The 15,103-nt window shown below is 41.1% G+C and overlaps 1 protein-coding gene across 1 annotated transcript; it reads left to right on the top strand.

Annotated features, from left to right (window-relative positions):
- The first annotated feature begins 13,748 nt into the window (after window positions 1–13,748).
- On the top strand, window positions 13,749–14,183 carry LOC121871727 (histidine-rich glycoprotein-like). The gene has a single exon (XM_042374138.1). The coding sequence runs from the start codon at window positions 13,749–13,751 to the stop codon at window positions 14,181–14,183; it is 435 nt and encodes a 144-aa protein (XP_042230072.1).
- Window positions 14,184–15,103: the final 920 nt, after the last annotated feature.

Here is a 15,103-nt window from a genome sequence, read left to right as displayed (position 1 = left end):
ATGAGGGAGATAATAGTTCTCTCTGGTCTCCCTCATACACAAGAGAGACAGGAAGGCAAATCGCTCTTGACCTTATCACAAATGTCATCTCTAAACCACGCAATTACCATACCAATACCTCCCTTATGTTGTATGTATGTATGTATGTATGTATGTATGTATGTATGTATGTATGTATGTATGTATGTATGTATGTTGCACTTTTCTGGAATAATGGCCAATAAAAACTTTAAAACACGACGAGTTTTTATTTTCTGACCAAATATGGATAATTTATTTGGCTTTTATTGGTAAATATTTATGGAAATTGGAGATCACGTGAAGGTTAACTATCCCAGCCTTTTGTACCTGATGATTAAACACCTTAAAGTTACCTGAGAGGGTTAGGTTAGGTTATGGTTAGGTTTTGATTAGGTTAAGTTAGGTTAGGTTAGGTTAGGTTAATAACGACGCTATCCATGTATACTTTGTTTGATGAATACATTATATACATATCATTGTAAATTTATGAATAACAAAAACTGAAACTACCTAATATTCTTTAATTATTTCTTAATATTAACCGTCAAAAAAAAATTAAAAATACAATTCATTAAGAGGAAAGAAACTCATAAAAAAAATCTAATTAAATTTTCGTTTTAAATTTTCTCATGAAGTTCGGAACCTAAACAGAGAAAAATAATTAAGAAATGATATGACGTAAAACATTCTGGCTCTACTGAGAATTGACCTACCCCTCCCCTCCATCTAACCCACCCAGACCCACCCAGACCCACCCGGACCCACCCAGACCCATCCACACTACCCACCCCACCCACCCAGACCCATCCACCCCACCCGACCCACCTGACCCACCCAGACCCACCCAGACCCACCCAGACTCCATCCACACTACCCACCCCACCCACCCATGTAGTTTATTTCACCTGATGATTAAACACCCGATCGATAACTGGTGGGGTGTGTGTTAGGTAAGGGTTAGATTATAGGTTAGCGTTCGAGTAATTTGTCTTAAGGTTGAAATAAGCTGAGGTCCTAATTAATCAAAAGGTGGCCCTTAAAAAGGTTCCTTCAGAATGTGAGGAGTGAGTGAGTGAGTTGTGTTAGTGAGTGGAGTGAGTGAGTGAGTGATTGAGGAGGGGATTGGTGAGGGTTGAGGGGAGTTGTGTTAGTGGGGTGGGGGAGGGTGAGGGGGGAGTTAGTGATTGGGGTGGGAGTGGTGGGGGTTGTGTTAGTGGTATTGAGTGAGTGGGTGTAGTGATTGGGGTGATGAGTGGTGAGTGATGAGTGAGTGGGATTGAGTGGTGGGAGTTGTGTAGTGAGTGGTGAGTGGAGGAGTGAGTTGTGTTGTGAGTTATGTTTGGTGAGTGTGTTGTGGTGGTGAGTGAGTTGTTTAGTGAGTGAGTGAGTGAGTTGTGTTAGTGAGTGAGTGAGTGTGTTCGTGAGTGAGTGAGTGAGTGAGTTGTGTTAGTGATTGGGTGGTGAGTGAGGAGTGGTTGTGTTAGTGATTGAGTGAGGAGTTGTGTTGGGTGAGTGGTGGTGAGTGAGTTGTGTTAGTGAGTGAGTGAGTGGTTCGTGAGTGAGTTGTGTTAGTGAGTGAGTTAGTGAGTGAGTGAGTTGTGTTAGTGAGTGAGTGAGTGAGTGAGTCGTATATCATTGAGGTGAATGACGCAGCTGAATTATATATAAATAAAAAATACTGTAACGCAAAACCATTAAACTGAGGTAAAAAAAGTATAACATACAGAAACAAAAGCAAGAAAGAGAGAGAGAGAGAGAGAGAGAGATAATAAACAGCAGGGCAATTACATGGCTGTTAATTATGTTTGCTCCAGCTCTCTATTGTTGTCAACTTGTGTGTCCTGTGAAAGGCTCGCTCTAACTTTTAATATTGTTGGTACCACCGCCTAGAGGAAGTGGTATACTGCGGTATATATATATATATATATATATATATATATATATATATATATATATATATATATATATATATATATATATATATATATATATTGGTATACACCGCCATCACCACAACTACTACCCCCACACCACCACCACCACCACTATCACCACACCACCACCACTATCACCACCACCACCACCACCACTACTACATCACCAATATTACTCACATCATACTTCACTACACCACCACTATCACCACCACCACCACCACCACCACTACTACCACCACCACTACCACCACCCACCACTAGCTCATCACCAAGAAACTGAGTCGCCTCGCCTCGCCGTACACAACGAGAGGCAGCAACACCCAGTCAGCTCCACCAACTTTATACGTTCACACATTTCTCCCTCAAATATTCGTGGGTGGTGATGTTAGTGTGTGTGTGTGTGTGTGGGGGCCAGCACAGTCAACTTTGCCCTTGTGTCTCACCACATACAAAGGCCACACCACAGAGGGTCGAGCTGAGCTTAATAGGATAACAGGGAAATAGAATAGGCAAGAATTTAATTGGTAAAGGGATATGTTAGTGTAAATTGGGGGAGGCAATGTTCTCTCTCAATCACTAGGGATGGTGTTCATAGAGCTGTCTGACGCATCTATATGAATGATTTATATTGTGTTCTGTTGTGTATTGTTGAGTGAAATAATTAATGAGAATTTGGACATCATAATAATATTCGTCAGGGCAGGTGTGAGTAAATGAATCAATGAGTCGTTGGGTGAGTGAGTCGTTGGGTGAGTGAGTCGTTGAGTGAGTTGTTGGGTGGGTGAGTCGTTGGGTGGGTGAGTCGTTGGGTGAGTGAGTCGTTGGGTGAGTGAGTCGGGGGGTGAGTCGTTGAGTGAGTCGTTGGGTGAGTGAGTCGTTGAGGAGTCGTTGGGTGAGTCGTTGGGTGAGTGAGTCGTTGTGTGAGTCGTTGGGTGAGTGGATGTTGGGTGGGTGAGTCGTTAGGTGGGTGAGTCGTTAGGTGGGTGAGTCGTTGAGTGAGTGAGTCGTTGGGTGTGAGTTGTTGGGGTGAGTCGTTAGGTGGGTGAGTCGTTAGGTGGGTGAGTCGTTGAGTGAGTGAGTCGTTGGGTGGGTGAGTCGTTGGGTGTGTGAGTTGAGTGAGAGTCGTTGAGTGAATGAGTCATTCAGTGAGTGAGTCGTTGGTTAAGTGAGTGAGTCAACAAGTGAGTAATTGAGTCAAATACGTCAATCAATCAGTGAGTCATTTAGTTAGTGAGTCAACCAGTGAGTCGGTCAGTGAGCCGCCAGCACAGTATTTATATAACCAATTGACCCAACTATGAAAATAAATTAAAAACAGATAAAACAAAATTATTAAATGGGAGACATCAAAGGCGGCGAGCAACAGAAACACACCCATGGCAATATTTCCTCCCGGCACCAACACGTTCCGAGAATGTCGCCAGCCCCCGAGTGGGAAATATGGCAACATGTCACTGGAACGTTGCCATATTTCTCATTTTTATTTATTTTTATTAGGGCTCCGGAGGTGACGGCAGTGTAGGTGTTAGTTCTTGTGACCTGAAGGTTTATTGCATTGTGTTCACGGGTGTTAAGGGGGGAGGGAGGGAGGGAGGGAGGGAGACAGAGAGGAGGGATGAAGGAGGAATGAAGAAGGAGGGAGGGGGAAGGATGGAGAGGACGTGAAGGGAGGAGAGAGAGAGGGAAGGAGGGAGGGAGGGAGGGAGGGAGAGAGGAAGGAAGGAGGGAGGGAGAGAGGAAGGGTGGAGAGAGGGAGGGAAGGGCAGAGGGAAGGAGGGAGGGAGGGAGGGGGCTCTTCTCGTTATGAAAACTGGATGTAGCGGAAAAATAATTTATGTAAGTAGGAAACATTTTCGTTTTATTTTTATTTTTATTTCACTCTCCTATCTCTTGTTTTATTGCCTGGTTTTACTATTCTCTTGAATTTTATTTATTTTTACGGACTTCGTGATGCAAAAAATTTCTGACTGGCTTCCTGAGGTGAACTTAACTAACTCCTTCTCTCCGCCTTGTAATGGTTGATTCACCTGAGCTAAACACCCATCATTATATACGGGTCATATAAGTGACTTTTTCTTAACGTGAGTATTTAAATTACTTTTTATGGGGAATTAGAAAAAGAAGGATAAAAAAAAGGCCAAAAAGAAATAGAATAATAAAAAGCGAAGTAACAGATAAAAAGTAACAGAAGAAAAAGATAAAAGAACACAGCATAGATGAAATAAAATAGATATAAACGGGTTGTGTAGGAAAGATTGTGTTTTGTGATCCTCGTATTTCTGGGAGGAATTGTAGTCTTGTTATCTTTCTCATATTTCTTATTATTTCATTGACTTATTTCTCAGCAACAACAACAACAATACTACTACTACTACTACTACTACTACTACTACTACTACTACTACTACTACTGCTACTACTACCACTACTACTACTACTATTTTTTTTATATCGTGACCTCCAGCCTCCCCCAATAACCACACCTTTGCCGCCATTTTATTACCTTAATATTAAATATCCTAATACATAAGTAGCTATCCTATCTGTGTTGAATTACTTGAGCCGCAGATCTATGCGGCATTCAGTGACTGTAGCCTCATAGTCAATATCTGCAGCAGTTGTCGGCATTGGGGCAGAAGCTCTCGTTCCCCTGAGGCAGAGCAAAGCCGACCGAAGGAGAGAGAAAGACAGTCGACATCTCATCCAGGCTGTGACATAACTTCTGGGCTGCTGCTTCTGTTCGGAGATCAACTCCACGAGTCTGGCGTAGAAACATCTTGCACTTGGTCCCATCCCACTACTACTACTACTACTACTACTACTACTACTAATAATAATAATAATAATAATAATAATAAACAATAAAAATAATAACAATAAAAAATAATACTAATAACAATAACAAAAACAACAACAATAATACCAACAAAAAACTCATTACTGACAAAACTCACCTGAGAATATCTATGAACAAACACAGAGCAACATTAATTAACAGGTAAGACTTGACACAATACCTGACAGGCACAAACACCACAACACTAATAATTATCCCCAGTCTTTGTGTTACCGCAGCTTTACCGCAGCTTTACCGCAACTTTACCGTCATAATGAGAACAACCTCACGTCAAACTGCCTCTCTCATTTCTTAAGGACCATGGTAGAAAATATCAGTGTTTTCCAGGACAACTTTATTTTCTCAAGACAATAGTGACTTTGTTCATGAGGCAATAAACGTCTTTTCTTGACAATGGTGAGGAGGGATTTTTTTTATTATTATTTTTTGGTAATTTTTTTGTGATTTTTGGTTTATGAGGGAATACGGTGGTTGAGGTGGGCGTTATGGTCGTCACAAGTAAGTCAAGAGTGTATGAGTGTCCGCCTATCATATCCCTGTATGATGAGGGGAGATGTTATCATTGGCTGGTAGTATTGTATTGGTGTTCCTATATGAGGGTTTCATGTGGGAGCCTCAAGTAACCTAACCTAACCTAACCTAACCTAACCTAACCTAACCTAACCTAACCAAATCATAAATTGAAATAATATCTGAAAGTTAAGAAAAAATAAAGGCAACATTAACACTAATAACAAAATCATTAACACAAACAAAAAAACAACAAAAACAAAGACAATGAAAACTAAAAAAAATACCCATAAAAGAAGAATAAAAAAGAAATTAAAAAAGAGAATAAGCAACAAAATTAAGAGAAAAAAGACAAGATACTGAGCCGGGGCGGAGAGAGAGAGAGAGAGAGAGAGAGAGAGAGAGAGAGAGAGAGAGAGAGAGAGAGAGAGAGAGAGAGAATAGGCGACAGAAAATGATGCTTTGACACACGAATACAGGAAAAGGAGAGAGAGGGAGAGAGAGAGAAAAGAGAAAAAGAGAAATAAAGAAAGACAGACATGAAGACAGACAGAAAGACAGGCAGACATAGAAATACAGGCAGACAGACAGAAAGACAGAGACAGACATTGACAAACAGGCAAAGGCAGATAACAGAAAGACATACGAACAGGCAAGCAGACAAACACAGAAAAAGAGACAGACAGACAGACAGACAGAGATAGAAGGGGTCAAGGCTCTCAGAGTTGGACATGTCTTATATTCTGGTGCCGGTCCCTTAATATGTATATATGTATGTATGTATATATGTATGTATGTATGTATGTATGTCTCAGTAAAACACACACACACACACACACACACTGAGAACCATCAAAACCTAACTTTCCAGAGCCAACAATTTCTCGTGTCAACAAATTGGGTGTAGCGACAACTATTCTGCAAGAGTTTGATAAAATCTTTGTGTATTGTTGGATGTCCCGTTGTGGCTTACAGGCCAAGAAGGAAGAGGAAGGAGACAGAAGGGGTAAGGGGGTGGGGGAGAGTGGGTAGAGGTGGGGAAGGGGGAGAGGGGGTTAGGGATGGGATAGAGGAAGAGAGCTTAAAAATAAGCATCTGAAGCCGAGGTCTAGTTAGGAGAAAAAGATCAGAGATGTATGCTTAAATGTATCGACCATCGTATAAATCAAGGGGTGTCTGTGTGTGTGTGCGTGTGGACACTGTCACGTCTTTTACCAGCACTTGACACTTCCAGCAATATAAATACCTTCAGATATATTAAAAAAAGTGATTTCAAGAATTTTATAGGTGAGTAAATGAGATCTCAATGCAAATTCCCAGGTGAGAACGGCCAGGTAAAGATATAAAGGGGGCAACATTATTGACGACTTCCTTTAATAGCGTACGTGTGATATTTCTTTAACCCCACCCCACCCCACCCCACCCCACCCCACCCCACCCCACCCTCCAGGACCCCGAGAACATAAAAGAATATGGAGTTTTATTATGGTAATGCGAAGGTTATTATATAGCAATGGGGGTGTGACGTAGTAGTGAAACTGAATCTCTCACACACACACACACACACACACACACACACACTTTCCTCAAACATCATTGTGTTAGTTGTGACCACTGAATTAATATATATTCTCTTGAGTACGATGACTTAACCTTACCTGAGTACAATGTCATCGTACTAAATCGATAGGTCATCGTATTCAAAGGGTTAAGATATCGTACTCATGGAATCAAATCAATGTACTCAATGGGGGACTAGACATAGTACATGTATACCTAAGAAAATCAAATAATTGTATTGGAGAAGTTTAACGTACTCAGAGTGTTAATGTCGAGTCATGGTATTGGTACAACAATAAGCAACAACACTACATCATGGTACAACAATAAGCAACAACACTACATCATGGTACAACAAGAAACTACAGCGTTGTACACCACAATATGACAACAACAGCTGTAGTTCTAACATTACCATTGTATTTCAGGGGAGGGGAAGGGGGAGCAGGGGGCGAGATTTGTGTGTCCATTTATGTTGCCAGGTCGTATTTTAGTCGAATATTCACGAGGGGTCGTGCTTCATCCAGAGTCGTTAACTCGCCCTAACGACCTCATTATGTAGCTGGGGAACAAGGACTGGACATAGACTACCTGGGGTGTGACTCCTGCCTCAGTGGCGCCGTCAGAGCAGGGTTTGGTCGGTGTGGTGTCGAGTTAAATAAAAAAAATTCTCACAGTAAGTACAGTCGCCTGCACTTATACCTGGCACAGTGGCTGGCACATTATGTGAGATGTGGCACCTCTGTGTTTGTTTACATCGTATTAAAACTCCCGGGATGACCCTAAGGAATCTCACAATAGTAGCCAGACTAAGGATGCCAGATAAACAATCCACAGAGTTGCCACATCTCACAATATGTGCCAGCAACTGTACCAGGTATAAGTGCAAGCGACTGTACGTCAGTTACTGAATCAATAAGTCAATCACTAAATTATGAGTTTGAATTATTTGTATATTATATAAGGCAGAGTTAAACAAATTCTTCATAGTTTTTCATATATTTTTGTTTATTTGCATCAAGAGATAAAATATTCAATATCGCTCAGTTGAACACTAAAGTACTATAGCTAGTGTAGCCAAGGTCTATAAGGTCTTCCCATGGGTGGAGCTTCACTGTCCACATTGTGACATCATACATGAGCTGAGTCGCACTTTGAGTCAGGTATGGGTGGGGTAAGTCAGGTTAGGTTAGGTTTGGTCAGGTTTGGTTAGTTAGGTTTGGTCAGGTTTGGTTAGGTTAGGTTAGGTTAGGTTAGGTAATATCTCGCACCAAAACGTTTGGGTGAAGTATACATAATTTGTTTATAGCTAATAACGTCGTTTTTCATCACATATTATATCGGAGAAAAAAAGTCATACACACAACTTAATCCAAAGAAAAAAACGAGAAAATACGTTAAAATCTCAACTCCCTCGACTAATGACCCTCAAGAATTTACATGGTAGATACTGCCAAGTGTTCAAGGAATTTTGTCCACAACTGTACATATGATACTGGACTAAATGAACAATATCTCCGCACACACACACACACACATACAAATAACTCCGTGAGCGGTTGAGATATTTACAATACCTGAGTGGCGGCTACATATCTCGACTCGGAGTATATAAAATAAAAAATATTAAATTTTTTTCTCTTCCTCTAACTAGGAATGAGAACAAACGTTTCCAGTTACAGCAGAATCTCAGTACAGTTTTTAATTTTATTTTAACTTATTCGTTTTTGAGTTTACTGGATACGTTGGGCCTGTAGAGTCAGTCAGTCAATCAGTTGTGTAAGTTCTGATATTTTTTTACTGAGGAATGGGCTAGTGTTTGGGTGAGAGGTACACTTCCCCCCCATAGCCAGAATCGAGCTTAAATTTCTATATAAAAATAGGTTAGATTTATATTAGAGGTAGGTTAGATTTAATTTGGTTAGGGGTAGGTTAGGTTAAGTTAGGATTATGTTAGATTAAGTTGGGTTAGAAGTAGGTTATGGTGGATTAGGTAAGGTAAGGTAAGATTAGATTAGGGATACATTCAATAGGGTCAGTTGTAGATTAAGCGAGGTCAAATTAACATTAGGTCAGGTTTAGGTATGGACTCTGGAGCTGGGAAATTAGTGAGAGTTCCCTTGAGTACTACTGGACGAGGAACCACCCCAAACAAACCAGACCGTGTGTGTGTTTACAGTGTACGCCTCCCTGTTTGTTTGTTTACCTTCAGTGATACTTCGGTTGGCGGGGAGTTTGATTCTATCCACATTACACAGTCAAGAATATAAGGAGGTTCCAATACTGTGTCAAGAATATAAGGAGGTTCCAATACTGTGTCAGGAATATAAGGAGTATCCAATACTGTGTCAGGAATATTAGGAGGTTCCAATAATGTGTCAGGAATATTTCACATTTGTTCCATTACTGTCAGGAGTATTACCCGGTACTGTCAGGAATACTACACAGTTGTTCCAGACAGTGTCAGGAGCCTTGTACCTTATGGGATATGAGCCACCCCGTCTTGTCACCCACTTCCGCGACATCCTGGACAACCTTGGATTAATATCACAACAGGAACACAGGAACACCACAGCAGGAACACAGGAACACCACAGCAGGAACACAGGAACACCACAGCAGGAACACAGGAACACCACAGCAGGAACACAGGAACACCACAGCAGGAACACAGGAACACCACAGCAGGAACACACGAACACCAGGGACACAGGAACTTGCAGGAACACAGGAATACCCAGTAGGAACACAGGAACACCACAGCAGGAACACAGGAACACCACAGCAGGAACACAGGAACACCACAGCAGGAACACAGGAACTCCACAGCAGGAACACAGGAACACCACAGCAGGGACACAGGAACACCACAGCAGGGACACAGGAACACCACAGCAGGAACACAGGAACACCACAGCAGGAACACAGGAACACTACAGCAGGAACACAGGAACACCATGATTTCAAAACATTGGGTGTCCTCAAAGAATCCTTCAAGAATCCAATAGTCCTTCAAGAGTCCTACAAGAATTCTTCAAGAATCCTACAAGAGTACTTCAAATGTCCTTCAAGAGTACTTCAAGAGTCCTTCAAGAGTACTTCAAGTCCTTCAATAGTTCCTCAAGAAACCAATAGGATTCCTTTAGGGATCCTTTAAAAGACGAGAGAACGGACATCAATACAAGCTTATGATCTTATTGTGTGTGTGTGAACGTGCGTATGTGTCTATGTGTGAATCAGGGTTCGTGTGTGTATGTGTGTGTGTGTATGAGTCAGGGTTCGTGTGTGTGCGTTCATAAATCTCAAGCACAGAAGTAAATTAAGTTCCCAGGAGGTGTTGGACAGACGGGGACGTAAAACAAAGACCAGATTTTTTTTTATCTTCAAAACTTTCTAGACAATTCTTCCAGACACTACGGTACCAACTCTCAGATATTAGGGGATCCTGACTCAGAGATGTTGACACCTGGCTGACCGAACTAGCTGACATTATGATCCTGACACCTGGCTGACCGAACAGGCTGACTCTTAAGATCCTAATACCTACCTGACAAAAATCTCTGACCGAATTGCCTGACACTAATATCCTAACAGTTAGCTGACCAAATTGACTGACCATATTTTGCAATTTACACTCACTTATCCTAGCAAGTGGTCTACCTGTTAATTTCTACAATGAGTTTTTAGAAAGTTCTCGTTTTTTTTTAAATATTCAAAGGAGTAAATTACAGGTATATTATTTCCCACAGGTGACGTTATCATAATTAACATCTAGAACAGGTGTATACAGGTGGTTCACAGGTAGACTATCAGCAAATCCTTATGCTCACTATGGCAGGAGATCTTACGTTACCCCCTTCCATTAAACCCCCTACTAACTACCCTCACCCTTTCCACTACCCTCACCCTTTCCACTACCCTCACCCTTTCCACTACCCCTTATGCTATTTAACCCAACGTCCTGCTGCCTCGGATCTTCAAATTGCGTCTTTTAGCTCTACGAATGATAATCCTTTTTGACTGACTGACTGACTGACTAACTGAGTAAGAGAACTGTTTTTGACTAATTTGTTTTGATGGAGATTCTTGCCTCTCTCTCTCTCTCTCTCTCTCTCTCTCTCTCTCTCTCTCTCTCTCTCTCTCTCTCATCGTCAATTCTTTTTCTTCTGTGAGTATTCTCTCACAGCACCTCCTCCCTCCACCATTAATTTCCTCCTGTACCTCCCTCTTCTACCTTTACTTCCTCTTCTGCCTCCTCCTCTTCTTCACCACCTCCTTCTTCTACCCTCCTCCTCTCCTCTATCTCCCTCCTCTTTTACCTCCACCTCCTCCTCCTCATCTACTTCCTCATTTTCCCGTACCCCTCCCTCCTCCCTCCCTCCACCTCCTCCAACTCCTAACCCTTCCTCCTCCTCCTCCTCCCACCTCCTTCACCTCTAACCAGCCCTCCTCCTCCTTCATCTCCTCCACCTCCTCCAACAACCCCTTCCTCCTCCTCCTCCACCTCCCCCACCTCCTCCAACTCTAACCCTTCCCTCCTCCTCCTTCATCTCCTCCACCTCCTCCAACTCCTAACCTTCCTCCTCCTCCTCCCTCCCCACACCTCCTCCAACTCTAACCCTTCCCTCCTCCTCCTCCACCTCCCCCCACCTCCTTCACCTCTAACTCTTGCTCCTCCTCCTTCATCTCCTCCACCTCCTTCACCTCTAACCCTTCCTCCTCCTCCTTCATCTCCTCCACCTCCTTCACCCCTAACCCTTCCTCCTCCTCCTTCATCTCCTCCACCCCCACTCTTCCAGCAATAACACACTGAACTAGACCACTCCCTAACTTCTTAAACGACACCAGTTCTCAACAAGTTCCATTCAACAGAACTTTAGTGGCGGGCGAGGCATAAGAGGGTAAATTGACCTCATAATGGGAAATAAAAAAAGTGACGACGTAATTATAATCAGAACTTAAATAAAAAAGATTTAATTATAATCTGAACTTAGTGTAGTTTTGTAAATATTTCTTCGTGTAAATATTTTCTTTTGTTTACACTTACTCACGCTATGCTTGTTTGTTTTTCTTAGACAATTTAAGTAAATGTCAAGTTAGCGTAGTAATACTCGTGGTATATATTTTAGGTAATGTATTATTATTATTATTATTATTATTATTATTATTATTATTATTATTATTATTATGTCCGGGAACTACGAGTAACTTAATATAATATTTTATCATTTTCCACAGCCACAGTACGAGGTAAAATACACCTTTGATATATTACCATTAACTTAAAATGCCTGAAGGTCTTCCACTCACGAAATATTTAAGTTCCATGTTAAAAGTTCCCAAGCATTTTAACTTTTCCACGACAACATTAAATAGTAATAATGTTAAGACGATGTTGCAGATTAACGCCAACTACTTGAAATAAAAATAAACTGATTCACTCAAGGATATAAATTAATGTGACTTTTTACTCAGAATCCGCGACATATTTTATGAAGTCTGAGAATATAATAAGCATCATTAATTTAATTTTTCTTCAAACATCTCAAGTAATATGTCTCATTATTATTTCAGGAGATACATACATAAAATAAAAGCTTAAGCACTGCAAAAGGTCATGAATATATAACTAACTAACTGACAAACACTCACCCACCACCCAAGCGATCGGTAGGTGACGTTGTTGGTGTTACAATGTAATTAAGATCCTATAAAACTTTACAACAGCAACAGGTGATGTAAGAGGGGGTCATTGTTTTAGTATTACTGTGATATATAAAAAGAGTGTTGGTTACTACAATACCTCAGTGCGTGATGAGCTGTGGGTGAGGGTGGATTTACCTTCTTCTCCTCTTCCAGTGTGTGTGTGTGTGTGTGTGTGTGTGTGTGTGTGTGTGTGTGTGTGTGTGGTTGAGAGTGACGTAAATAACCCTAAAGTTTAGTAATATCCTATTTTCTAATTTTACTCAATGTTCATATTAGCATTATATATATATATATATATATATATATATATATATATATATATATATATATATATATATATATATATATATATATATATATATATATATATATATATATATATATATATATATATATATATATATATATATATATATATTTTTTTTTTTTTTTTTTTAACAGAAATTAGCTCCCCCTAGGCCCCTCTAGAGGGCGAAAAAATAAGAACAGAAAGAAATAAAAAATAGAAAAGAAAAAAGTTATACTGTGTAAATCTACACCACGAAGATGACGGAAAACCAGCTTTTTAAAGTGAGACAGATTGTATAAGTATGGAAACACAGAATAGGGCAGAGCTTTCCACAATTTGGCTGTGTAAGGAAAGAAGGAGGTACTATAACGGGTGATTATAGTGTGACCGACATCCACAGAGAAACGGTGGGCACCGTGAGCAAGACGTGTGTTACGAGCCCACGGCCTTGCCGGCGGTACACAGGATGCCAGATCCACCGAACATTGCCCGTTAAAGTACCTGTAAAAGAGAGAGAGAGTGAAGCAACATTGCGGCGAAGAGAAAGGGAAGAAAGATTATTAACTAAAGGAGGAGAGTTAATAAGACGAAATGCCTTTGATTCCACCCTATCTAACAGTTGGACAGAAGAGCCACCCCAGATATGAGAGCAATACTCCAAGTTAGGACGAATGAATTCCTTATCTGTACAACATTCCCAACTATAGATTGAGTATTAGTGATTAGTAGCCACCCCTCCCCTCCCCCTAACCTTCTCAACCCCACATAAGAGATATCAAGTGGAAACTGGATCTATCTATCTATCTAAGCGTCATAGATGAGGTAAAAAGTGTGGGTGGCACTAGTAGCCAGACACCACAACACCATCATGTTCGGTCAGCCTCAACACAACACCATCATGTACGGTCAACCTCAACACAACACCATCATGTACGGTCAACCTCAACACAACACCATCATGTACGGTCAACCTCAACACAACACCATCATGTACGGTCAACCTCAACACAACACCATCATGTACGGTCAACCTCAACACAACACCATCATGTACGGTCAACCTCAACACAACACCATCATGTACGGTCAACCTCAACACAACACCATCATGTACGGTCAACCTCAACACAACACCATCATGTACGGTCAACCTCAACACAACACCATCATGTACAGTCAACCTCAACACAACACCATGTACGGTCAACCTCAACACAACACCATCATGTACGGTCAACCTCAACACAACACCATCATGTACGGTCAACCTCAACACAACACCAGAAGCGAGGGCCGCCCCTGAGGCACACACTGTAAGCCGGGTGTGCAGAGTCATGAGAGTAATTTACAGAAGAAACTCTACTCGGAATTTTGTTTTTTGTGGGATTGAGATTCGATCAAGTGTAGAGTTTTTTTTTGGCGTTTTTCAGGGGGAGGAAGGGGAGGGGGAGATGGGAGGGGGGGAAGGGAGGGGGGGAGAGGAGGTGGGAAGGGGAAGGGGGTGATGGGGAGGTGATGGGGGATCGGGGGGGAGGTGGGAAGGGGGAGGGCGAGTAGATATTGAAGCTCCCACGACCCAAGGCAGATAACTTGATTTAGTTCTTGTTTATAGGAGCACCTGGAGCCTCTAGAGCACCTGGAGCCTCTAGAGCACCTGGAGCCTCTAGAGCACCTGGAGCCTCTAGAGCACCTGGAGCCTCTATAGCACCAAGAGCCCCTAGATCACCTGAAGCCCCAAGAGCACCTGAAGCCCTTAGAGCCCCTAGAGCACCTAAACCAACCACGACTTTATATTAAAGGTAAAATTTTATATTAGGAAATATCTTTACAAAATAAACTTGAAGAGCCAATTACTACGGTGGATGAGAGTATTAAGTCAAGATTTCCCTTCCTTATAGATACGATGTTACTCGAGGTAATAATTTTTCAACTCAGGATTCTAATTCACCATAACTGAGAGGACTTATAGTGAAAATTGTAAAAAAAGAAAATATATATATATAAATAACAAAATAAATAAACAAATAATATACAAATAAATAAATAAATAAATACATAAGAATAGAAAATAAATAAACAAATAAAAACATAATTAAATCGATGAAAATTTGAGGTATTAAGTCTGGATATTGTTTTTGTTTTCGCTGAATAAACTTATTCTCTTCACACTGGAATGAAAGGAGGTTAAACCAGCCTTAAACTTGAATTAATCCTACACTACAT

This window comes from Homarus americanus, unplaced genomic scaffold, assembly GCF_018991925.1.
Source record: "Homarus americanus isolate GMGI-L3 unplaced genomic scaffold, GMGI_Hamer_2.0 scaffold39675, whole genome shotgun sequence".
Lineage (NCBI taxonomy): Eukaryota > Metazoa > Arthropoda > Malacostraca > Decapoda > Nephropidae > Homarus > Homarus americanus.
The sequence above is the reverse complement of the archived record's forward strand: the minus strand, read 5'-3'. Positions and strand labels throughout refer to the sequence as shown.